Source organism: Protopterus annectens, chromosome 8.part0, assembly GCF_019279795.1.
Source record: "Protopterus annectens isolate FY-2018-M chromosome 8.part0, PAN1.0, whole genome shotgun sequence".
Lineage (NCBI taxonomy): Eukaryota > Metazoa > Chordata > Ceratodontiformes > Protopteridae > Protopterus > Protopterus annectens.
The window spans coordinates 746,355,758-746,379,983 of record NC_056741.1 but is presented as its reverse complement, the minus strand read 5'-3'; the positions used below and the strand labels follow the sequence as shown (position 1 = coordinate 746,379,983).

The following is a 24,226-nucleotide window of genomic DNA, read 5'->3' as shown; positions in this document are numbered from 1 at the left end:
TAGTTAGAGTTTAAGAGATTACTATTTTTTCATTCTTTCATTCTTTAATGTTAGCCATGAGTGTTGTTCTCAGCACCCTCATGTACTCAGAATTGCCTTCTTCTGCGGTTCACTTGGGGGTTACATGTATTAGTAGCATATTTAAGTATGGCTGTAAATTATTTTTTTTATTAGTCCTGTTGCTTTTACTACTGCTACTACTACTAGAATTGTCTGGGTTTCTTTCACATAGCTCTCATTTCTGCTTGCACACCCTTATCTGTTTTCTTGCATCTATTTTTGAACTGTTGGCAATGTTTGGTCTCATGTGATATAAACTTCATCATTGTCTGTACTGATTTGTTCATGTTTCCAATGCTTTTATGCTACTCCTATAATATATTGTTTGTACAGTCCCTGGTCTTGCCACTTTATTGTGCCTTTCAGTGTACAAACACTTGGTCATTAGTGTATCGCCTACACTTCAGTCTATGAAACCTGATATACTGAGTAATTGTGGCATGGAGACAACCACCTCATGAAATGATTTTCTTGTGCCCTATCCAACATGGTATTACTTGCTTTGGGTATAGTTTCTTTTCCTGTCACTATACCAAAGTCACAGTACTGTGGAAAATACTTATAATCTGAAGTTGTTAATCTTCTTCCTATTCATCACTGATGGGTTCGGTTCTGAGCCCTCAGAACTGAGTCGGCCTTATACCAAGCTCGCGTGCACCAAAAACTCTTGAGCTAAGTTGCTACCCACAATGGCCTTCACTCAGTTATCCCAGATCTCGTTTTCTACACAGCCATATAGCACCGTTTCACCGAGCTCTCCAGCTAAGTGTTGTATTTTTCAAATTTTATAGTATTTGTGAGTTCTTTCCTGTCAAACTATTATTTTTCTCTAATAACTTACTCCACTCTACCCACAGGTATCGCTTTTCTCATACCATTGTTGGTATTTGCCCTTTTTACCCTTGTGGTATTCCCAATACCATTGTTGGTATTTCCCTCTTTTATATCTCTAACTTTCCTTTCTAGATTAGCGTTGTGTGTATGTCCTTCTAGGATGCATCTGCAGTCCTTACAAATGGGTAGTCCTGTCGTCAGGCAGCCCTTCGGTCGGCCGGATTCCAAAGTCTGGGTCTGGCTTCGGCTGGTGTCGCACTTCACCCGACGTCATAGCTGCAGTTTTTCGGGTATAAAGGCATCAGCCGACGCCATTTTCCTCAGTCTTTCTTGCCGCGTGGCCAAGCAGAAGCTGTTCGCAAGTGCCGGTCGGTCAGATCCAGAGATTACTACTACCGAATACTACTTCGAAGACTTCTAAAAAGCTAAGTACCCCGTTGGGGACTCTTTCTTGCCTCAGCCGATGTCAGAAAAAGTGAATAACTGTTTAACTTGTGGGAAACAAATACCTCATAAAGATTTCCACTCTTACTGCTTACCTTGTTTAGGCCCAGACCACGATGTAGCAGCTTGTCTAGCCTGTGCTTCTTTTAACCGACGGACGCTTAGACGTCGATCGGAGTTTGCTGAGCAGTTTTTCGGCTCTGATTTTGTCTATATTATGCCGTCGGATCCTCCGACTACGCAATTTACCAAAAAACGCAAAGAAAAGGACCGACACTCGCGGTCCAAACCGCGGTTAAGCAAACCGCGAGTGTCTCGGTTTCGGCCGAAACCGAGCAAGCGGTTCTTTCTTCAGCCGAAACCATGCCTTCTACCGAGGCCTCTTCTAACCTGGTAGAATCCGCTTCTGAAATCCAACCTTCTGTTGTGGTTTCTCAGGAATTATCAGACACTATTCCCTTGGATATTTCAACCCCTGCACGTGGAGCTGCTAGGCCTCCTGCAGCCATGTCCATTAAGGCCTTTGCCAGGGCTAAAGCAGCCAAAGCTTCAAAAACGGTGCCTGCCAAACCCCCCTCTCACAGGCCCAGCACCAGTTCCCATATGCTTTCTTTAGCTGAGGATCTCATTTCCTTAATTCGTGGATCCCAGCCTCATCCAGACAGGACCTCTCTTCCACCTCCAGAGAAGAGGCCTAGAGCAGAGCCCCCTGAGCCAGTATCCACAGATGATTCCTCTGATGACTCAGAACATACAGACCCTCCTGAGGCTCCTTATTCCCCTTACGAAGACTCTGATGCAGAAGAGTCCATTCCTTCAGCCTCTCCACCTGAGGAATTTTCCTTTGGGGAAACCTTGCATGCTATGAGGGAACAATTTCAGTGGCAGGGCCAAGATTTCTCAGACTCCAGAAAAAGGCTTAGAACCTTTCTACATTTGCCACAACATAGGCCTTTAGCTATTCCTCCAGTTCTTTCTGTTGTAGATGATGCATTTAATGATGCTTGCACTGCTCCTGATTCATTACCTCCAGCCCCTGCTAAGCCCGATAGGTTCTACAGGGTCCCGGACACTCATCACCATTTATACAAGGCTCCTTTTGCAGATCCAGAGACTATCTCCCAGGGCCCTAAAGCTGTAGCAACTGCATCTACTAATAACCCCCTCACCTCTGAAAGGGAATCCAGGTCCTTAGAGAGATGGGGTAAAAAAGTTTACACCTCTGCTACTTTGTCAGCTAGGGCTTTGAACTGTCAATTTCATATGATTCAATATCAAGAGTTTATGCTTGACCAGTTAACTAAAAAGCTGTCCTCTGAAGAATCTTTAGATAAAAAATATGTTCAGGAAATGGTACATAACATACAGCAGGTTAGTAACCATTCTTTAAAATGTGGCTATGATGCACTGGAGGCTTCCTTTAGATCAGCCATGACTGGCACAGTTATCAGGAGACATGCATGGTTGAAAGAGCAGGCATTACCAGACCATGTCAAATCAAAGCTTTTGGATGCACCCATGGACAAAGTCAATTTATTTGGTTCCCCTGCACAGCAGGTACTAAAAAAGATGGAAGAGAAGGCGAAATCTGTACAAACAGTGAAAGATTTCTTACAGGTTCAACCTCCAAGGTTTAGCAGGAACTGGCCCTCCAAGAATTGGTCCTTTCCGGACTCCTCTAAGACACAGAGAGGCAGGAATAGGCATTCAAGAGGCAGAAACCAATCCAGGGGTGCCTACAGGGGCGTCCAGTGGCAAGGTAACAACCAGCGAGGCACGGACGCAGCCACCACCACTACAACAACACAATCACAGTGACTTGACTGTGGCACCGCCTACCAGGGAACAACTGGAAGCACCCTTAGGCGGAAAGCTAACCTTATTTTCAAAGAACTGGCATTGCATCACAAGGGAAAAATGGATTTTGCAAACTATAGACCAAGGTTACAGGTTCCATTTCCATACTCTACCAGGAAAGAGAGGAATGCCAAACCTACCACCTACTCAAAGGGCAGAAGCTCTAAAGCAAATATCTCAATTATTAAGAATGAGAGCTGTGGAGAAGGTACCATCTATGGAACAAGGAAAGGGTTTTACTCCAGACTCTTCCTGGTACCAAGAAAAGAGAGCAAATGGAGGCCTATTCTCGACCTGTCCGCTTTAAACACATTCCTCATTGTTCCAAAATTCAAAATGCTGACCCTACAGCAGCTTCTTCCCATGCTGGGCAAGGAGTCTTGGCTGGTAACTCTAGATCTCAAGGAGGCATACCTGCACGTCCCCATACGACCAATTTGCAGAAGATACCTCAGATTTCTTGCAGGATCAGAGCATTATCAATTCTCAGCATTGCCCTTTGGCTTATCTACTGCGCCCAGAGTGTTCACGAAATGCCTGGCATCAGTAATTGCTCATTGCAGACTTCAGGGGATCCAAATTTATCCCTACCTGGACGACTGCCTGATACAAGCGGACAGCAAAAGCAAGCTAACAGAAGACTTACAAAGAGTCATTTACCTGCTGCAAGCCCTGGGATATACAGTCAATATAAAAAAGTCAAGGCTGATTCCATCCCAAAGAATAACCTTTCTGGGTGCAGAGCTGGACACATCAAAACAAATGGCATTCCTTACTGCAGAAAAGAAAGAGCAACTACCTCTCTACTTCTTGGCATTAACAAAGCAGAACCATCTAACTGCAAGAAAAGTACTGCAAGCCCTAGGCTTCATGGCATCCTGCATAATTCTGGTCCCTCATGCCAGACTGCATATGAGAAAGCTACAGTGGTACCTAAAGAATTTGTGGTCCCAACACAAGCACAGCCTAGAAACCAAAATTCCAATAATCCCATGCCTGAAGCAAGAATTCCTATGGTGGGCTCAGGCCTGTCAATCAAACACAGGATTGCCCTTCTGCAACAGTCAACCAAGCCAAACCATCATGACAGATGCCTCAGACCTCGGTTGGGGGGCACACATGCTGGGCAAGTGCATACAAGGCTTATGGACTCAAGACCAGCTGCGCCTGCACATAAATCTAAAGGAAATGCTGGCAGTAAAATTAGCAATCCAGTCATTCAGACCATTTCTCGAAGAAGGTCAGTTGATGATAAGGACAGACAACACCACAGTTATGTGGTACATCAACAAACAGGGAGGCACACACTCTTACCCCCTATGCCGGCTTGCACTGGACCTATGGGATGTGGCTCTGAGCTACAACATTCAGTTACAAGCAATTTTTGTACCGGGAAAAGAAAACATTCTAGCAGACATCTTAAGCAGAACTACCACAGATGCCCACGAATGGATGCTGCATCCGGACATCTTCAAAGCCATCACAAGAGAATGGGGATTACCACAAATAGACTTATTTGCATCCCCACTCAGTCACCAGCTAAAGAAATTCTGCACAAGGACGTACCACCCACTTGCTTGGAAAGTGGACTCCCTATCTTTCAGTTGGAAAAACCTGACAGCATACGCATTCCCACCACTTCCTTTGATGCACAAGGTGCTTTTGAAGATCAAAGAGGAACATCCAAGGATCATTCTGATAGCTCCAGACTGGCCAAGACAACATTGGTACCCATTGCTGAGGAGCATGTCTCGGGAACAAATATGGACACTTCCCCTGATCCCATTACTGTTAACACAGAACAACTACAACATCCTGCATCCAAACCTGAAAACTCTGCAACTAACTGCCTGGAACATTACATAAGAGCAATTAACCCAAATTTATCCCAAAGGGTTAAAGACCTAATCCTTGAGGCTCGTAGACCTTCAACAAGAAAGAATTATGCAGCAAAATGGAAAAGGTATCTCATTTGGAGTACTGCAAAGGGAGAAGATGTGGCATTGGTAAACATAGCCAACATCCTGGAGTACTTGGCAGAGCTCTTCCATACAGGCCTGTCCTATTCTTCCATCAAGATTACATGCATCAGCTATTTCAGCAGAATACAGCTTGGATCCTCCTGTCTTCTGTCATCCTCTGCTCAGACAGTTTCTGAGAGGAATTAAAAATGTAAAACCTCCCAGGAAACCACCATTGCCAGCATGGGACTTGAACTTTGTGCTAGAAAAATTGACACTTCCCCCTTTTGAACCAGCAGCAACAGCAGCATTACAATACTTATCCTGGAAGACTGCTTTCCTGCTGGCAATCACCTCAGCAAGAAGGGTCTCTGAACTACAGGCATTAATGGCAGTGCAACCCTTCCTGATCTTCCATCAAGATAGAGTGTCCATGAGAACAAATCCTACATTTATGCCTAAGGTGGTATCCAGAGTGTCTTTAAATCAGGCTATCCACCTACCTACATTCTTCCCCAACCCACAGAACAGGGGAGAAAGACTGTTGCATACCTTGGATGTACATAGACAATTACGCTACTACCTGGACAGGACAAAGTCCAATAGAAAGACTGACCAGCTGCTGGTAGCATATGCAACAGGAAAAGAAGGAAAACCAATTTCAAAACAGACAATCTCCAAATGGATAGGAAATTGCATTAGATTTTGTTACTCCTACCATGGAAAGAAAACTCCAGAGAACATCAGACCTCACTCCACAAGGGCTACAGCCACTACCACAGCTTTCTTACGAGGAGTGGCTACCAAGGACATTATAGAGGCTGCTACTTGGACCTCCGTGCATACATTTGCCAAGTATTACAATTTACCTTTATACTCTAGATCCCGAGCAGGTTTTGCCACTGCTGTTTTGCAAGGGATCCTAACTACACCATAATCTCTCCTTTTTCCTCCTCCCCTAGTTTAGCTATGGTATTCTACCCATTTGTAAGGACTGCAGATGCATCCTTGAAGGACATAGTACAGTTTTGTACCTACCATAAATGTAGATGTCCGATAGGAATGCATCTGCAGTCAGGATTACCCACCCACCTTCCCTCTGTGGTACTCCTAGGGTATTTGCCATCCTTCAGCTAGCTTGGGGATCTATTATGGTGTATTTGTTTGTATATATGTACATACATGCTTATTTTATGTGTTTGCTCTCTACTATTTGGAAACATTGGCATTTATCCAAATTTAGCCATCCAAGAGGGCACCTGGCATCTGGGGCAAGAAACACTGAGGAAAATGGCGTCGGCTGATGCCTTTATACCCGAAAAACTGCAGCTATGATGTCGGGTGAAGTGCGACACCAGCCGAAGCCAGACCCAGACTTTGGAATCCGGCTGACCGAAGGGCTGCCTGACGACAGGACTACCCATTTGTAAGGACTGCAGATGCATTCCTATCGGACATCTACATTTATGGTAGGTACAAAACTGTACTTTACTATTGGTATGTCTGAAAAGAAAGGGACAACAGGGTTTAAACACTGCTCTTCTTGCAGTGGTAAACTCCCTAATAGTGATCTGCATAAGTAATGTGTTTATTGTTTGGGGGTTTCACACTTATCGGCGAAATCTCCCTGTGACATTTGTGCCAGTTTCAGTCAGCGGACACTGAATGAAAGACGAAATAAGCTAATTCTCAAAGGCCTGCTTCCTTCTCCCTTCTCGGAGGCTATTTCTGCGTCGGAGGTCTCGACCCCTCCATCTGTAGACAAAAAAACATCCTCGTTCTGACCCCTCTTCACCACCTGGTGATATGGGCCTTATGCTTAGGAGGTTTGCCCCTAAGACTTCTTCTGAGCATAGAATCGCCTCCTTGGTTTAGACCCCCTCGGCTCCGAGTTTGGCTCTAGTGGTTCATACGGGAGTTGCCATGATCACCTCGTCGGCGCTGGTCCCGGCACTTATGACTACGGCTCCCACTGTGACTTCGGCTCTAGCCAGTTTGCCTGCCTCTACCTCTGCACCGACGTCCCCCATCTCCGCTCCGACGTCTGTTCTGACAGCATCTTCGGAGCTGCTATTGACCTCCACCCCAACTTTGACTTCGGCTCCGAGCCCGTTCTCAGCTCCAATTATTCCCCTTTTACCAGTTTCTAAACTGAAATTCTCGGTGACAATTTTCACTGCACCATGGACCCAGTACTCCCCATCTGTGGATCCATTTGCCGGACAAGCATTCAGCCCCTTTTTGGACCGGCCTGGCTCCCCCTCAGGGGCATCGGTATGGTCCACCAGGAGCCTATCTGAGCTGGATGTGGTGCGTCTCTTTGATCAGCTGCTGACTGCCAGGGGAATTACAAACTTTCCTAGAACCAATCCCACTACAGGTTTTGGGTCCATTGCCCCGGCGACCCCCACGTATTCTCCTCCCTTGGACCCCTCGGATGTTCATCGTGCATACAGCTGCAGTCATAACAGATGGGTTATCCTGCCATCAGGCGGGTCCTCGGTCGGCCGAATTCCAAAGTCTAGGTCCGGCGTGGGTTGTCATCGTTTCTTCCCTGACGTCAGCACGGCAGGGGTATAAAAGAGGCAGCCGACGCCATTTTCTTCAGTCTTTCTTGCCGCGCGGTGCCCGAAGCAGAAGCAGTTCGCAAGTGCCGGTCGGCCAGCTCCTGAGATTTACGAAAGTATTTCAGCCGAAGTCTTCTTGAAAGCTAAGTACCCCATTGGGGAAACTTTTCTTGCCTCAGACCGATGTCAGACAAAGTTAATAATTGCATTTCATGTGGGAAGCAAATACCGCATAAGGATTTCCACTCTTACTGTATACCTTGCTTAGGCCCAGACCACGACGTCTCGGCCTGCCGTTTTTGAGCTAGATTCAACAAATGCACTATTAAGCGTCGGGCGGAGTTCGCCCTTCACTTTTTTGGCAAAAAATTTAATTATATTATGTCGTCGGATACTCCGACTCCAGTTTTGAGCAAAAAAACGCAAAGATAAGGACCGACATACGAGGTCCGCACCACCTACTGATACCACGCTAAGGCCGACTACCAGTTCTCCGGTACTCAGCGAGGCGTTTACGCAGCCCCAGAGTACCGATGACAATGCATTACAGGTGTCTTCAGTACCCGAGGTCGCAGGCTCCTCGGCCCCCATTCCTACTACAGATACCGACGCCACTCCTGGCGGGGAAACTCAGAATTTAGACAGGCCTGCCATTTCTCAAGGGGTCTTCAGGCCTTCCTCCTTCTCTATTAAAGCCTTCACTAAATCTAAAACAGCCATGAAAACCAAAAAACAGGTTCCTCAGACACCCTCTCAAGGCACCATGCCTAAAAAACAGATGCTTAAAATGGCTGAGGATTTGATTACTCTTATCAGGGGTTTTCAACCCCCCTCTGACAAAAGGCCCAGATTAGAGGAAGACTACCCTTCCTCAGATCAAACTTCTATTGCCTCAGAACTATCTGAGGACCAGGATTGTGCCTATTCTCCATTCGAAGACTCTGATGCAGAGGAGTCTATTCCCTCGGTCTCCCCCCCTGAGGACTTCTCTTTTGGGGAAACCCTGCATACTTTGAGGGAACACTTTCACTGGGAAGGCCAAGATTACTCAGATTCCAAGAAAAGGCTCAGGGAATTTCTTCTGCTCTCCCAGCATAGGCCTCTGGCTATCCCTCCTGTTTTAGATATATTGGATGATGTGTACACAGAAGCCAGCCTTAATCCTGATTCTTTGCCTCCAGCTCCTGTTAAACCAGACAGGTATTACTGGGTTCCTGATTCTTACCAGTTCCTATATAAAAGCCATACTGCTGACCCAGAAACTATTTCACAGGGTCCCAAGGGAATTAAGGCCTCTACTTCTAAAAATCCATTACCTTCAGAGAGAGACTCCAGATCTTTAGAAAGGTGGGGGAAAAAGGTGTACACCTCGGCCACTTTAACCATGAGGGCATTAAACTGTCAGTTCCATATGTTAAAGTATCAACAGTTTTTGATATCTCAGCTGAAAAGCAAGATGACACAACCAGAACAACCAGATTTAAAAGAGTTGCAGGATTTGTTGCATGGTGCAGAGCAAGTGGGTAAACATACCTTGCAGTGTGGTTTTGATGCTTTAGAGGCCTCATGTAGAGCTGCTGTTACGGGGTCTGTTATACGTAGGCATGCTTGGCTCAAAGAGCAAACCTTACCAGATCATGTCAAAGCTAAATTATTAGATGCACCTCTTCAAAAAGATGTATTGTTTGGTGTTAAAGCAGAGGAGGTACTAAAGAAAATGGAGGAAAAAGCGAAATCAATGCAAACAGTGAAGGATTTCCTGCAGGTACAGCCTCCACATTTCAGCAGAAACTGGCCTTCAAAAAATTGGTCCTTTCCAGCCACGGACAGACCTCAAAGGGGCAGATACAGGCGTCCAAGGGGTAGAGGGCAACCTCAAGGATCTTTCAGAGCCAGACAGTGGCAAGCACCAACCCCAAGAGGTGGAGAAGATAGATCACAGTCTTTTAGAAAACAGACCCAATGACTTCCCCCTACACCTGCCAAGCAAAGCTTTAATGGCAGCACCTTTGGGTGGAAAACTGACATTATTCTCAAAAAATTGGCATATTGTTACAAAAGACAAATGGATTCTGGACATTATAGACAGAGGCTACAAGTTCCACTTTCACACCCTTCCAAAAATGAGAGGCGTGCCAAGCGTGCCACAAAATCAAAGGGCAGAGGCACAAAAACAAATTTCAGCTCTCATGGACATGAAAGCAATTCAAGAGGTACCTGCAAAAGAACAAGGTCAAGGGTTTTATTCCAGGCTATTCCTGGTACCAAGGAAAGGCAAAGATTGGAGACCTATCTTAGACCTATCCATTCTAAACACATATCTACAGGTGCCAAAATTCAAGATGCTCACATTACAGCAGCTTCTTCCCATGCTGGGCAAGGAGTCTTGGCTGGTAACATTGGACCTCAAGGAGGCATACCTGCATGTCCCTATCAGACAAGATTGCAGAAGATACCTCAGATTTCTTGCAGGTTCAACCCATTACCAATTCTCTGCATTGCCCTTTGGCTTATCTACTGCGCCCAGAGTGTATACGAAATGCCTGGCATCAGTAATTGCCTTCTGCAGACTACAAGGGATACAAATCTACCCATATCTGGACGACTGCCTGATCCAAGCGGACAGCAAGGACATACTACTGCAGCACCTGGCGTTTGTAATAAAACTGTTGAACTTCCTGGGATACACGGCCAACAAAAAGAAATCAAAACTAATACCCTCTCAACAAATAATTTTCCTGGGTGCCAGCTTGGATACAACCACCCAGGTAGTCTACCTCACGCCAGACAAGCAAGGGCAACTGTCTCAATACTTCAGAAAAATGTCAACTTACACCAGGCTAACTGCAAGGAAAGTCCTGCAGGCTCTGGGATTCATGGCATCTTGCATCCTACTAATCCCATGTGCAAAGCTGCATATGAGGAAACTTCAATGGTACCTAAAAAACTTATGGTCTCAACACAGCCACAGCTTGGAAGCAATTATACCACTCATTCCATGCTTTCAAAAGGAATTTATGTGGTGGGCTCAAGCTTGCCAAAGAAACACAGGTCTTCCTTTCTGTGTACCTCAAGCAACTCAAATCATCACAACAGACGCCTCAGACTATGCCTGGGGAGCACACATGACAGATCAGTGCATTCAGGGAAAATGGGCACGAAAAGAGAAGCTCCTTCACATCAACCAAAAGGAAATGCTAGCCGTGCAAAAGGCTATTATGACCTTCAAAGACCTACTGCATCCAGGCCAGCTATTGATAAGGACAGACAACACCACAGTGATGTGGTACATAAACAAACAGGGGGGAACTCATTCATACCCCCCTGTGCAGGCAAGCCATGACCCTTTGGAACACAGCACTGGAATTGAAAATTCATTTACAGGCACAATTCCTGCCAGGGAAAATAAACACACTGGCAGACAACCTAAGCAGAAATATGACAGATCCACACGAATGGAAGTTGCATCCTCAAATTTTCACAAAGATAACTCGGGCATGGGGTCAGCCAGACATAGATCTCTTTGCTACCCACAGGAATTGCCAGTTGAAAAAATTCTATCATCCACAGGCCTGGAAAGTGGATGCACTTTCCTTCAATTGGACAACATTGACAGTCTATGCCTTCCCGCCTCTTCCTCTGCTGCCCAAAGTTCTATTAAAAGCCAGAGCAGAGAGGCCGAAAATGATTCTCATTGCTCCAGACTGGCCAAGGCAACACTGGTATCCGCTCCTGAAGAGCCTGACACATTCCTCACCATGGATCCTACCTCTAGTCCCTCTTCTGTTGTCCCAGCACAACTACAAAACTCTAGCCATCTCAAAACTCTAAATCTAGCTGCATGGAGAATTCCTTGATTTCCCAACAGTTTCTCCTCTCCAAGGAGGTGCAGGATGTCATCTTGGAGGCCAGAAGACCTACTAGAAAAGCCTACTCCGCCAAATGAAAACGATTTTGTGCCTGGAATCAAAAGAAGGGACAGAATCCTTCAGTAATAAATATACCTCAAATTTTACAGTACCTAGCTGAGAGGTTAAACAATGGACTTTCCTTCTCCTCCATCAAGATCCACGCTTCAGCCATTTCTGCACAATACAACACAGATCCTCCTTTATTCTCTCATCCTCTCTTAAGGCAGTTCCTCAGAGGGGCAAAGAATATAAAACCCCCAAGGAAACTACCAGTCCCTGCTTGGGACCTCAACTTCATATTGGAAAAGCTGACCCTCCCTCCCTTCGAGCCAGCTTCTTCATCAGTGTTACAGTACTTGTCATGGAAAACAGCCTTTCTTCTGGCTATCACCTCAGCTCGCAGAGTTTCGGAGCTACAGGCCCTCATGGCTGTGCAACCATTCATCATTTTCCATCAGGACAGAATTTCCTTACGAACCAACCCTACCTTTATGCCAAAGGTAGTATCCAGTGTGGCTTTGAATCAGACTATCCACTTACCTACCTTTTATCCTAATCCACAAAACAAAGGGGAAAGACTACTACATTCCTTGGACATTCACAGACAACTTAGTTATTATTTGAACAGGACAAAGCCATTCAGGAAATCTGAGCAACTCTTTGTGTTCTATGCTGCAGGTGTTCAAGGAAAGGCTATTTCCAAACAGACAATTTCAAAATGGATAGCCCACTGCATACGCTTTTGTTACTCATTTCATGGAAAAACTGTGCCTGCATGCATCAGATCCCACTCCACCAGAGCCATAGCTACCTCTGCAGCCTTCCTCAGGGGGGGTCCCTACCAAGGATATTTTGGAAGCAGCCACCTGGAGTTCAGTGCACACTTTCTCCAAGCACTATCACCTCCCACTATACTCTAAATCTAGAGTGGGCTTTGCCACAGCAGTCCTGCAGGGCATCCTAGCCCCTCCTAGTTCCACTTAGTGCCTACCACCCTTACTTAGCTTTGGGATTCTACCCATCTGTTATGACTGCAGCTGTATGCACGATGAACATAGTACAGTTTTGTACCTACCATAAATGTATTTGTTCAAGTGCTCATACAGCTGCGGTCCAGGTTTCTCCCCCTCCTTCCCCTCTTAGGACAGGCCTTATGACAAACACCTTTCATATAACCTTTTTTGGGGTATTCTTTTATGGTGTATTTGCTTGCAACTACTGTTTTTGATTTATCAACATTGCATTTTGCATAACATTATGTTTGCCTTCCTTCTGGGGGCACCTGACATCTGGGGCAAGAAAAACTGAAGAAAATGGCGTCGGCTGCCTCTTTTATACCCCTGCTGCGCTGACGTCAGGGAAGAAGTGACAACAACCGACACCGGACCTAGACTTTGGAATTCGGCCGACCGAGGACCCGCCTGACGGCAGGATAACCCATCTGTTATGACTGCAGCTGTATGAGCACTCGAACATCTACATTTATGGTAGGTACAAAACTGTACTTTCCGAGGCTCATATTTCCGATATCTACGAGAGGACCCCTTCCCTTGGCACCAACAATGACCGTGTCTTAGGCTCCGAGGCCCCTTTGGGTGTCGGTTCCATCGGAACCCACCCTTCCTCAATCTCATGCTTGGGGGGTGGAACCTTCGGTTCAGGCCACAGCTCTGGTTGTGTCACCGGTTCCATCTTCGGGTCCGAGGGTAACTCCCACCTCGGTTTTGCTTGAGGCTCCATCTCCGGGAGCGGACTGCATGGAGTGAGGTGTGACTCCAGTTCCAAAATTGTCTTCTTCGGTTCCGAGCTCCCATTCCCCTTCAGGCAGGCCAGCTTTCCAGGTGATGGAGAGGGTGCTTGCTTCAAGCAATCCTCCTACGTCGGACCTACCACCCATTCCCTCTGAGCTGCAACTATCAAAGGCCACCCCCCCCCAGGACACCGAGAGCGCAAGACCCAGGAAACCCCTGTACAGGGTAACCCCCTTTCTGAGTCTTCTTCGGATGCCCCCACCGAAGAACCTCCTCAGAAACTGGCGTGTAAGAGGAAACACATGGACTCCCCAGAAGAGTCCTTCATAGGTTCATAGGTAGGTACTGGGCTATCTGCCCGAAGGCATATATTAGCCCAGCCATGTTGTGCGGTATTCACCGCCCCTTTGGTTAGTTCCCTAGGCCCTTGATCTAGCAGCTAGTAGCCTTGGCCCCTATCTAGTAGAGCTGTTGGTATGATCCCTGGTGTGAACTTTCTGTTACCCATCCACTCATCAAGAGTGATAGTGAGGGACTCTGTCTTATGTAGATCGGGACCTTGTTTCATAGCAAGGGAAGTTTTTGCGACAGGAATCTATCCCTCCAGCATGTTCTATTCATTGTTGTGCTGAGGTTTATATCCCTAGAGCGTGTAGCTCGAGTAGATTTGGTTTTGCTAAGATGGAGCATGTTCAACAGTTCTGGGTTGGACATGGCTCTGTATGTTAGACAGAGATCGCCTCTGAGAAGGCGGTGGCAACAGAGAAAAGCCTTAGTTTTTTCAATCATGCTGCATAGGGCAACTGTTTGAGGCCAGTAATCCTCTTAGTGAGGTACCTCTGTGGTCTCTTCAGCTGCTGGAGATGCCTAGCCAGGTACATTCCAATTTTTGAATTGTACTCAGTAATGTGTCTGATGAGGGAAGAGTAGAGGGGCACCACTACAAACTTAGATCTTGATGCGAACCATTTCGTGATCAGATGGGTCACATAGAAGGATTTTCCTAACCACCTTGGCAACATGGTTATCAAGGGAAAGCTGACTATCTACTTGGGTCCCTAGATCCCTTATTACTTCTTCAGATTTCAAGGGGTTACCTCCTATGTGGTAGTTCGCGGGTACTCTGTTTTTTCTAAAGGGGATTACTATGCATTTTTTAGCATTTAGCTTGAGACCATGGCATTGACATCATGCATCAGTCTCATTAAGGCCCTTCTGGAGGATATCCATGTCGGCCGGAGACTCTGTTATAGCACCGAGTTTGCAGTCATCCGCAAACTTGGTCAGCCACAGCCCTTCAGTGCTTGCCTGTACTTCTGAGAAGTATATGCCAAACAGGAGGGGCCCCAGGACAGAGCCCTGAGGCACACCGCTCATTACTGGTCTGGATTCAGACATAGATCCCGCTACTCTTACTTTGTGGGATCTGTCTGAGAGCCAGTTTGCAATCCATCTTGTGACATAAGGGTTTATGCCCAGGTTGGTGAGTTTATCAATAATACCCGAATGGGGAATGGTGTCAAATGCTTTAGCAAGGACAAGGTAAGCCGTGTGTACCTCCTTTCCCTTATCTAAAGCCTGAGTAACTGTCTCAAAGAAGTCCACCAGGTTCAGGAGGCATGATCTGCCCTTGACGAAGCCGAACTGTGTGGGGTCAAGTGTTTGGAGGTTCCCAATCTCTCCATTTATGAGTTCCATAATGATTCGCTCCATTGCCTTACAGATCAGACTGGTCAGGCTTATTGGTCGGTAGTTCCCAGGGTCGGTTGTGGGCCCACCCTTGTGCAGTGGAACCACCGTTGCTGTGCGCCATTCTATGGGCACATATCCTGTCAAGAGGCTGAGACTGAACAGGGTATTCAGATGTGGGGTTAATTCATTTTGGAGTCACAGATGACACAGCCTGGGACACCATCTGGTCCCATGGAGGCAGTGTTTTTAGCTTTAGATAGAGCCTTATTAACCAACGTATCAGTAATAATTGGAGTTACACAATCCCCTGGAATAGTAATAGGCCCTGTAGGGGGTGGGGGGGGGGTTTGCACTGAATCTGTCAGCCAAGATGTTGGCAATGTCAGTGGGGTCAGTGTATTTTGTTCCATTTTGTACTAGCTCAGAACAGACCTGAGCATTGCCATTTAGGTTTTTGATGTAACCATAGAAGGCCTTATGGTAATCTTTGGCATCCTTGGCAACTTTCTTTTCAAAATTAGCTTTAGTTGACTTGATGAGGGCCCTCAATTTCTTACTAATGCTGATCAGGGATGATTTTTCTACTTGAGATTTGGCCTTTTTTTGTATAAGTCTTCTCCTTTTATTGTATAGTTTGCTTATGGCCGAGGTCCACCAGACTGGTTTCTTCTTGCTTGAGGAAGGAGTCTTGGTTTTATTTGGGATAGCACGGTCCATGCAATCCTGAAGATGTGTATAAAGTGCCTTAGTGTAGGATTCTGCATCCTAGATATTATCCTTCTGCAAGGGAATAGTGAAGCTTTCCTCTTCTGACGCAAGTAGTTTGAAGTTTGCTTTGGAAAGTTTTTTTATGATGGTTTCTTTGACTGGGGGAGGTGGAGGGGTGAAGATGTCCAGGGTTATCAGTTTGTGGTCTGATCTGACCAGAGAGGGAGTGATAACGGGTATGGTACAATGGGCGCCCATATTTGTGATGACTAAATCCAATATGTTGTCCCCTCTAGTGGGAAAACATACCAGTTGTTCAAGGGCATTTGAATTTATAAATTCTATGAACTGCTGGACAAGGAGTTAGAACTTTGGTAGTTCGCCCAGTCTATAGCAGGGTAGTTGAAATCACCCAAAATTATGGTGTTGGGTAGGACCTTTATATTTTCCAATGCCTCAAGGAATGCTGAGTGAGCATCTTGGGACATGGTGGGCGATCTATAACAGGCTACGACTTGAAATGTGGTTTTGCCTGCTGATAGTTGCGCATGGATGATCTCAGGGCATCATGCTGCACCACTAACCTAGAGATGTGGGTGTCCTTGATAAATATGGATACACCTCTGCCCTTTGCACTGCGATCTGGTAACTGAGGCCAGAAGGTACGATATGAATTGTAACCTGGTAGTGCTGGGGTGCTCTCTGGAGCCTTGAACCAGGTTTCCGTCACTGCACAAACATCGATTTTCTCCATACTGAGGAGTGCCTCGTGTGCGTGCATTTTGAGGTTCAGACTTCTGGCGTTGAGTAGCATTACCGTTAGTTTTTGGTCACCTGTGCTGGTTATGGTGGTTGGTTTGTCCTTTGAGCCTTGCCTAAAAAAGGCACTATGGGGACGGCAAGAGCATTGACCAGTATTTGAAAGCCTAGGGGTGACAGGTGCAAACCATCTCTGGCGAAACAGCGAGGCTTGTCTATCATGTCATCCCAGGCAGACAGACACTGGATCACCTTAGAATGACACCAGAAGCTTAGCCAATTGTTGAAATTGATCATTTTGTCTTTGTATTGTGGTATCTTTCTAGGTGAAGGTAGTATGCTACTCAAGGTCAGGGTCATACCAGCTTAGGCTACATGATCAGAGAGCTCCTCAATGTCTCTTTTCATGTAGTCCAGGGAGGTACGTCTTAGATCATTCACACCAACATGTACAATGACAGCGTCATACTTGTACTTGTTCTGGAATGACCTAAGTGCCTGTGTTATGTGGCGGATCCTAGCACCCGACAGGCAGCTGACAGTAACCTTCTTGTTCAGCCTGGTGAGTGGAACATCTGTGTGCCTTACAATAGAGTCTCCTATTACTAGCGTGTTGGGTATGGTGTTTTGCCTTAGGGGCTGTCATGAGGCACACTGCTGAGGTGAATTATGTGTTTTCTGGCTTGTGTTTGGAGGTGAAGGTTGCTTGCTTGTCTGCTTTGGAGGGCCCCGTTTCTTTTTCAGATTGGTACCTAGTGCCTCCGAATATGTTTTTGTGTATTTATGTGTATGTTTTGCAGGTGCTTGTTTTGTAGATCCATGTGTGACTAGTGGTGTGATGCTAGTGTGTCTCCTCCTCTTGACTGTCTGTTACAGTCATGGGTTGAGGGCGCTTAGCCTCCAGTCTGGCTGTGTATTTGCATCTCTCACAAGTGTTTGTGTCTAGAGGTAAGAGGAGAGGGTTGTCTGTATACATGAGGCAGTTGTGACATTGCCTCAGGATGCCCAATTCCACCAGATGAACTGGAGAGTACACCTGAAGCTGACCTCTGGACATGCTTGGAAAAGTAAATTTCACTTGTTTTGCAGACAATCCAGGGTCTTATGCTGTATTATAATAGTGTTGTCTAGGAGATTTGGAAAATAATAGTGCTGTCTAGGAGATTTGGACAAGTGCTGATTTGGGTTATGCAAGTGCTGCAATAAGAGCAGTTGAGCTGAAGCACTTGAGTTGAGGCTTGCCCAGTTCCAAGGGAAAACTCGCAGTGCAGACCCCTTGGTGCCAGGAATAGTATACCCCAGCCAACCGGCGCTGCCCGACACTGCTCTGTGCGCATGACCGCGCAATAAGAGAGTTGCAGGGTTTTAAGAGAGAGATCAAGGAGTTTGGAATTGACCCAAAATGGACAATAAAACTACAGTTTCTAGGCACTAACCACTTCTACAGGGACAGGCAGGCTGCTCAGTGTTGACCACTGCCACTGGTGAACACAGAGACTTCCCTTTAGCCCAAGTAAGCACTGGCCTCCAAGAAACAGAACAGCAACTCTGTAACTGAACTTTTTTTTTAAATTATAGAAAGTGGTAAAATAGCAAGATTTTTTGTTTTTTTTTTTTTTGTTTAAGAATAGCAGAGACACACAAGTAGCAAACTAGTCAGAACAGGGCAATAAATGAACCCAACACGTGTGTGCTAGGTCAGAGGCAGGTAAAATGCAATTTTAAGAAAAAACTATTTTAAATTAAGTGCAACACAAAAAATGCAATAAACAGGCCTCTAGGTATGTTCTAAATACTGTTTCTAACACAGATATCAACTTTTGCAAGCAAGAAAACGCCGAAAAGTAGGTGGCAGTGCAGGTTTTTCTAAGAAAGAAATCAGAAGAAAATACTTAAAATCTCAAAAGTGGCTCCTTTCTTCTCTCAGCGTTTTCTCCTCTTGGTAGGTGCTTCAGCAACAACTATCAAGCCTGGAAAGACGGGATTCTTCCATGCCTGCTGCACGATGATGGGGAAGGGTCCCCATGGTCACCCCCTGACGATGTCTCACTTGGAGACATCCTGGAAATTTTGAGGCAGAGGGGTGACTGGAAGCCCTCCAACCCTTCCTCGAAGGAATACGTATTCCTGCAGGCCGTCCGCTCTCGGCCCTCTACTTCTTGGGTGACCCCCGCTGCCAATGTGTTAGTCAAGCTCATCATGCAGCAGGCATGGAAGAATCCCGATACCATTGAGGCCATTCACCAGAGAACAGATAAGATACTGTCCCCTCCAGAGGATCAGCCACATTGGTCTAGAGGTTTGCCAGTAGATGCTATGGTGATGGCGGCGGTGGCCACGAAAAAGGACCTTGCGGTGGAAAGTCCTGCTGTCGACCCGCCCAACAGAGAGTCCCGAGTGGTGGACAGGTTAGGGAAGTGAGTTTTTGCTTCAGTGACCTTTGCTGTCAGGTCTCTGAACTTTTTGGCACATTTTACGAGGCTCCAGAAAGATCTCATCACTGAGCTCTCTGGAACCCTCGTGGGTTAAGTTTCGGAAGGGGCACTTAATAAAGTTGCTGCCTAACTTGCCACCCTAGAGTAAATTTCCAGCTCATCTATGAGGTTGCTGTCCCACGCAACAGCTAGAACTGCAGGTGCAGGCATAGTTATGAGACGCCATGCCTGGATACACATTTGTGACCTCGCGGACTCCTTCAAGTCTTCCTTTTTACATGCCCCTATTGAACCATCAGCTCTGTTCAGTTCTAAGGTCAAGGACACATTAGCCAGGTGCAAGCAGGACGGGAAGACCTTGTCTGCCGTGGGTCTACGTTTTTCCAAACCTTAGCTCTCCTTTTCCAGGAACCAGAGAAGTAGAAAGATGTGGCACAAAAAGTATCAAGCTCTTTTCCGTGAGGCACGTGGTGAGGACTCCTCCAGAGGTAGAGGGGGTTCCAGTAATGGAAGACACCCCTTTCGGGGCAGAGGGGGTCCACGAAATCAAGACTCCAGGGATTCTTTCTTGGGACGACCGTATCAGTGCTCCTGAAGCGCTGCCCGATTGCTTTCCTCTGGAAGCAGTCGGGGCTCGTTTCTCTCTGCACCAAGCTGCCTGGCACTCTATTACAGATGTTCAGTGGGTGCAGAGAATAATTTCCAGAGGCTATCACATCCCCCTAATCTCTTACCCAAGACCTCCGAAATCCCTTCCCAATGTTCGACCCAGTCAAAGGGAGGAGGCAGCTTCAGAAATAAGAAAGCTATGTCAAAAACGAGTCATCCAACATGTCCCCCCAGACCAGTATGGATCTGGGTTTTACTCTAGATTCTTTTTAGTGCCAAAAAAGACCGGGGACTGGAGGCCCATTTTGGATCTCAGCCAGCTAAACAAATCAGTGGTTCAGACCAAGTTCCACATGGTCACGATTCAATCCATCCTCCCATTTCTTCGGGAGGGTGTGTGGATGTGCTCGATAGACCTCTGGGATGCGTATTACCACATCAAAATGGACAAATGCTCCAGGAGATTTCTTCGCTTCCGGCTTGGAGCCAATCATTACCAATTCAGAGCCCTGCAATTCGGTCTCTCGACGGCCCCCAGAGTGTTCACGAAATGCCTAGCAGTGGTGACAGCTCATCTGAGACTTCAGAGATTCCAGTTGTTTCCGTATTTAGATGATTGGCTCCTCTCCGCCCGCACCAAGCATCTCCTGGTCAGGGCCCTTTGCTACATTCTAGCATTAGCGGAGTTGCTGGGCATCACCATTCACTGGGAAAAATCCAATCTTCAGCCCAAACAACAACTGGAATTTATAGGGGCAGTATTCACCACTCAAACAAGTCTGGTCTCTCTTCCCCCTCACAGGCTTCAGAGATTAAGGGCACAAGTACAAGTGATACTCTGTCAAAGGAAAGTGGCTGCAAGGGAAGTTCTTGAGGCTCTGAAGTCTATGGCGGCCATCCCAATTGTTCTCCTAGCCAGATTACATATGAGACTACTACAATGGCTCCTTCTGTCCCATTGTATAGCCAGTCTTCATCCCCTGAGCTCACAGATTCTCATCACCAACTCCTGCAAACAAGATCTGCTCTGGTGGATGAGTAGAGATGAAAATCTTTGGTATCGCCCCTTCCAGGTTACCTAACCCAGCGCCACGGTGACCACGGATGCTTCCCTGATAGGGTGGGGGGGCCACTTCCAGGGAAAGTCAGTCCAAGGCACGTGGTTCAGCATAGAGGTCAACTTTTGCATATCAATGTCCTGGAGTTAAGAGCGGTGCTATTGGCATTGCAAGCATTCCGTCCGCTCCTGCCGTCAGGAAGATTGCTATCCAGTCGGACAACATGCTCATCTTCTGGTACATAAACAGGGAGGGACCAAATCCTACTACCTATGTCACGAGGCCATGAGAATCTGGCATTGGGCGATATCTTCCAGCCACTTTCTGATTGCAATGCATATCCCAGGGAGCTCCAACATGATTGCGGACAAGCTGAGCAGATGCATCCTCCGTCTTCATGAGTAGTCTCTCAATCCGAGCGTGACTGCAGAAATCTTCAGCCGTTGGGGCCAGCCATGCTGCAACCTTTTCGCCTCCCCCTCAAACACAAAATGCAGCAGCTACTTTGCCCTCTTTCCCCCTCACGGGTAGTCACTGAGAGACGCTTTGACTCACGATTGGCCCACAGGTCTCCTTTATACTTATCCTCTGATACCTCTGATACCCCTCTTTTTAAGGAAAGCTACTCGATTGAGAAGCAAAGTGATCCTCATTGCCCCTTTCTGGCCTTGTCAAGTGTGGTTTCCCTTCCTCCTACCTCACCTGTTACAACCTCCTTGGATCCTGGACACTCGTCAGGACCTCATATCTCACCCACAAGGGCTGACTCCCCCGAATCTGTCCACTCTCAAGCTGACAGCTTGGTTTCTCCACTTCCATTAGTTGCCAGGCAGGAAATCCTCTCCTCATCTATCCATGATATTATTCTGGCCTCCCATAAACCATCCACCAGAAAACTTTACAGGGACAAATGGAAAAGATTCTCTTATCTGGTCACATAATCGGATGCTAAGTCAGTTTTCAACTCCTGCAGCTACTTTCACTATCATTCTGAGTTGTTTGACAATGTTCCACCATTCGAGTCCATTTAGCAGCCATTTCCAACTTCCATAATGGTTCAGATGGTGATCTGCTTATTTCCACCTGACTTTGCAAGACCTTCCTCAAGGGAATTTTCCATAGCAGACCTCCTATCAGGCAGCCGGTGGAGGCATGGAATCTCTCCCGGGTTCTCCAGTCTCTCTCTCTCTACCCCCTTTTGAACCTGCTGCGACATGTGATCTAAAATTCCTGTCATGGAAATCCTTGTTTTTGGTGGCAATCACTTCAGCCAGACGAATATCTGAGTTGCAAGCCTTATGCATTAAGAGCTTCGTGCTAATCCATCCTTTCTCCCCAAGGTAGTTTCTGACTTCTCTATTAACCAGTCCATTTAACTCCCTGTATTCATTCCAAATTATTCTAACAAGGGAGAATACTGCCTGCATTCATTGGATGTTCATAGATAACTACGTTTCTACCTGGACAGGACTAAGTCCTTTCACAAGTCGGACCAACTTTTCATTTCTTTTTCTGGTCCTAGAATGGGGAGTGCAGTATCTAAAGTTACTTTGTCAAAATGGCTCAGGGATTGCATTACTTTCTCATATTCGCTTACGAATGAATCTAAGCCTGCTCAAATCAAAGCTCACTCAACTAGGGCTATCGCAGCATCTGTTGCCTTCCACTCCAGGGCCTCCATGGATGACATCTGTGCAGCAGCCATTTGGGCTAAACCCCATACCTTCATCAAGCATTACAAATTGGATCTGATCTCCAGGGGAAGAGGGGCCTTTGGCTCAATGGTTCTCAGGATTGTTCTTCCATAAGGGCCACCCAGGTTCTCCAAGTAGCTTGGGATTCTGTCCCATCAGTGAAGAATAGGAAGAAGATTAACACCTTCAGATAAAGAAGTTATATCTTACCATAACGTTCCATCTGAGTTGTTGATCTTCTTCCAGTCATCACACCCTCCCACCGGCCCCCACTGAAGGCTCCTGGCGGATCTTCTGGGTCTTTGTGATGTTTCAGGGTTTCTTCGCAGAGATGGCCTCTGACTTTCTGTTTCTTCTATATGTTGTATGCAAACTCGATCTGAGGTAACTGAGTGAAGGGCATTGTGGGTAGCAGCTTAGCTCAACAGTTTTTGGTGCACGCGACCTTGGTATAAGGCCGACTCAGTTCGGAGGCTCGGAACCGATCCCATCAGTGATGACTGGAAGAAGATCAACAACTCAGATGGAACGTTATGGTAAGACGTAGCTTCTTTTTATTATTACTTTTATGACCCCAATGGTGAAGCTCTACCACATGTTTACAAGGGTCACATATATGACTATGTTCTTTTAGGTAACACGCAATATTTCATCATGTTTACTAAAGTAATCTACTTTTTATGTTGACAGCAAATTTATACCAGAAGGTTCCCAGCATGTTGGATTAGATAGCCCTGAGAAAAGCAAACTAGAGACTGTAGCATTCTTACGTCCAGATGGTGCAGCAACTCTTGTGGTGCTTAATCAGTAAGTATTTCCCACAGCAGTTTTTGAGACTGTATTTTTGTCTCTGTATGTATGCATGTATGTATGTTTTAATTTATGTATGTTTGTATGTAATTATGTATGCATGAATATATGTATTTATATACGTATTGACTGGCATTTGTTTACTGGGATAGTTCATCTGGCTCAACAAAAGTAGTCCCTTTTCAATGTAGCAAAGCACCAAATAAACAGCAGATGTACCATGCAGGTAGAGTAAATATCACAGTCAATAATAATACATACAATTAGATCTACAAGCAATACCAACCATCAGAGTTCACAATAATGCAAAAAGAAAGCACACAAGAAATTAGTCGTTTGAAATTGCCAGTAAGTGCAACATCAATTAGAATAGTATGTGAAATACACTATACATAAGGAAAATACAGTCTAAAAGTTTACAATAAGTAGGATTTTCCAGCAAGTACAGAAAAGGAATGTATGACATTATATGTAGTTTCACATTAGGCAACAATCTCTCAGAAAATCAATCACAGATATGGTAAAGTGTTGTCTACTTCATCCTGTCGAAGGGCGACAGTATCGAAGCTGATATTGTCGGCACCAAAATGCGAAAGTGAAAGTCATCGCGTGTGTAAACGGAAATCTCCGTAAGGGGAGATTTCCATTTGCTGCAATGTAGTGCGATCTCGGAGTTGGTATATTTAAGTAGCGGGGGGGGGGGTGCAGGGGGGTTTAGGTTTTTTTTTTTTTTTCTGTGTGTTCGATTTTCGGGGGTTTCGACATTTTCGTGTCGATTATTAAGCTGTCGACAGTTTGAGTTTTCGACAGCGTGATATAAATGCGGTAAAGCGCATTGCAAGTAAAACCAGTATATGAAATTAGTAAGAGGAATTTCTGAAAGTCTGAGGCTGTTATATGAATCTTTAGGTGATATGCGGAGGTGAGAGTTGCAGAATGGAAGCGCAGATATAGCACATTGCACATGAATGAAAAAGGACATCTGTGTGGTGTGAAGGGAGTATAGTAAACAGTGCAGATCATGCAGAAGGTATGTGATGAAGAAAACTAGTATTGATAGTGGGTTTAGTCAGAGT

General features: G+C 46.0%; 1 protein-coding gene across 1 annotated transcript in view; it reads left to right on the top strand.

Annotated features, from left to right (window-relative positions):
* GBA (glucosylceramidase beta) overlaps positions 1-24,226 on the top strand; it is a 502,181-nt gene that overhangs the window by 288,170 nt on the left and 189,785 nt on the right. Inside the window, exon 10 of the mRNA XM_044079308.1 lies at positions 23,031-23,147. Within this exon, the coding sequence (XP_043935243.1) occupies positions 23,031-23,147 (117 nt within the window). The remainder of the gene's footprint in view (positions 1-23,030; positions 23,148-24,226) is intronic.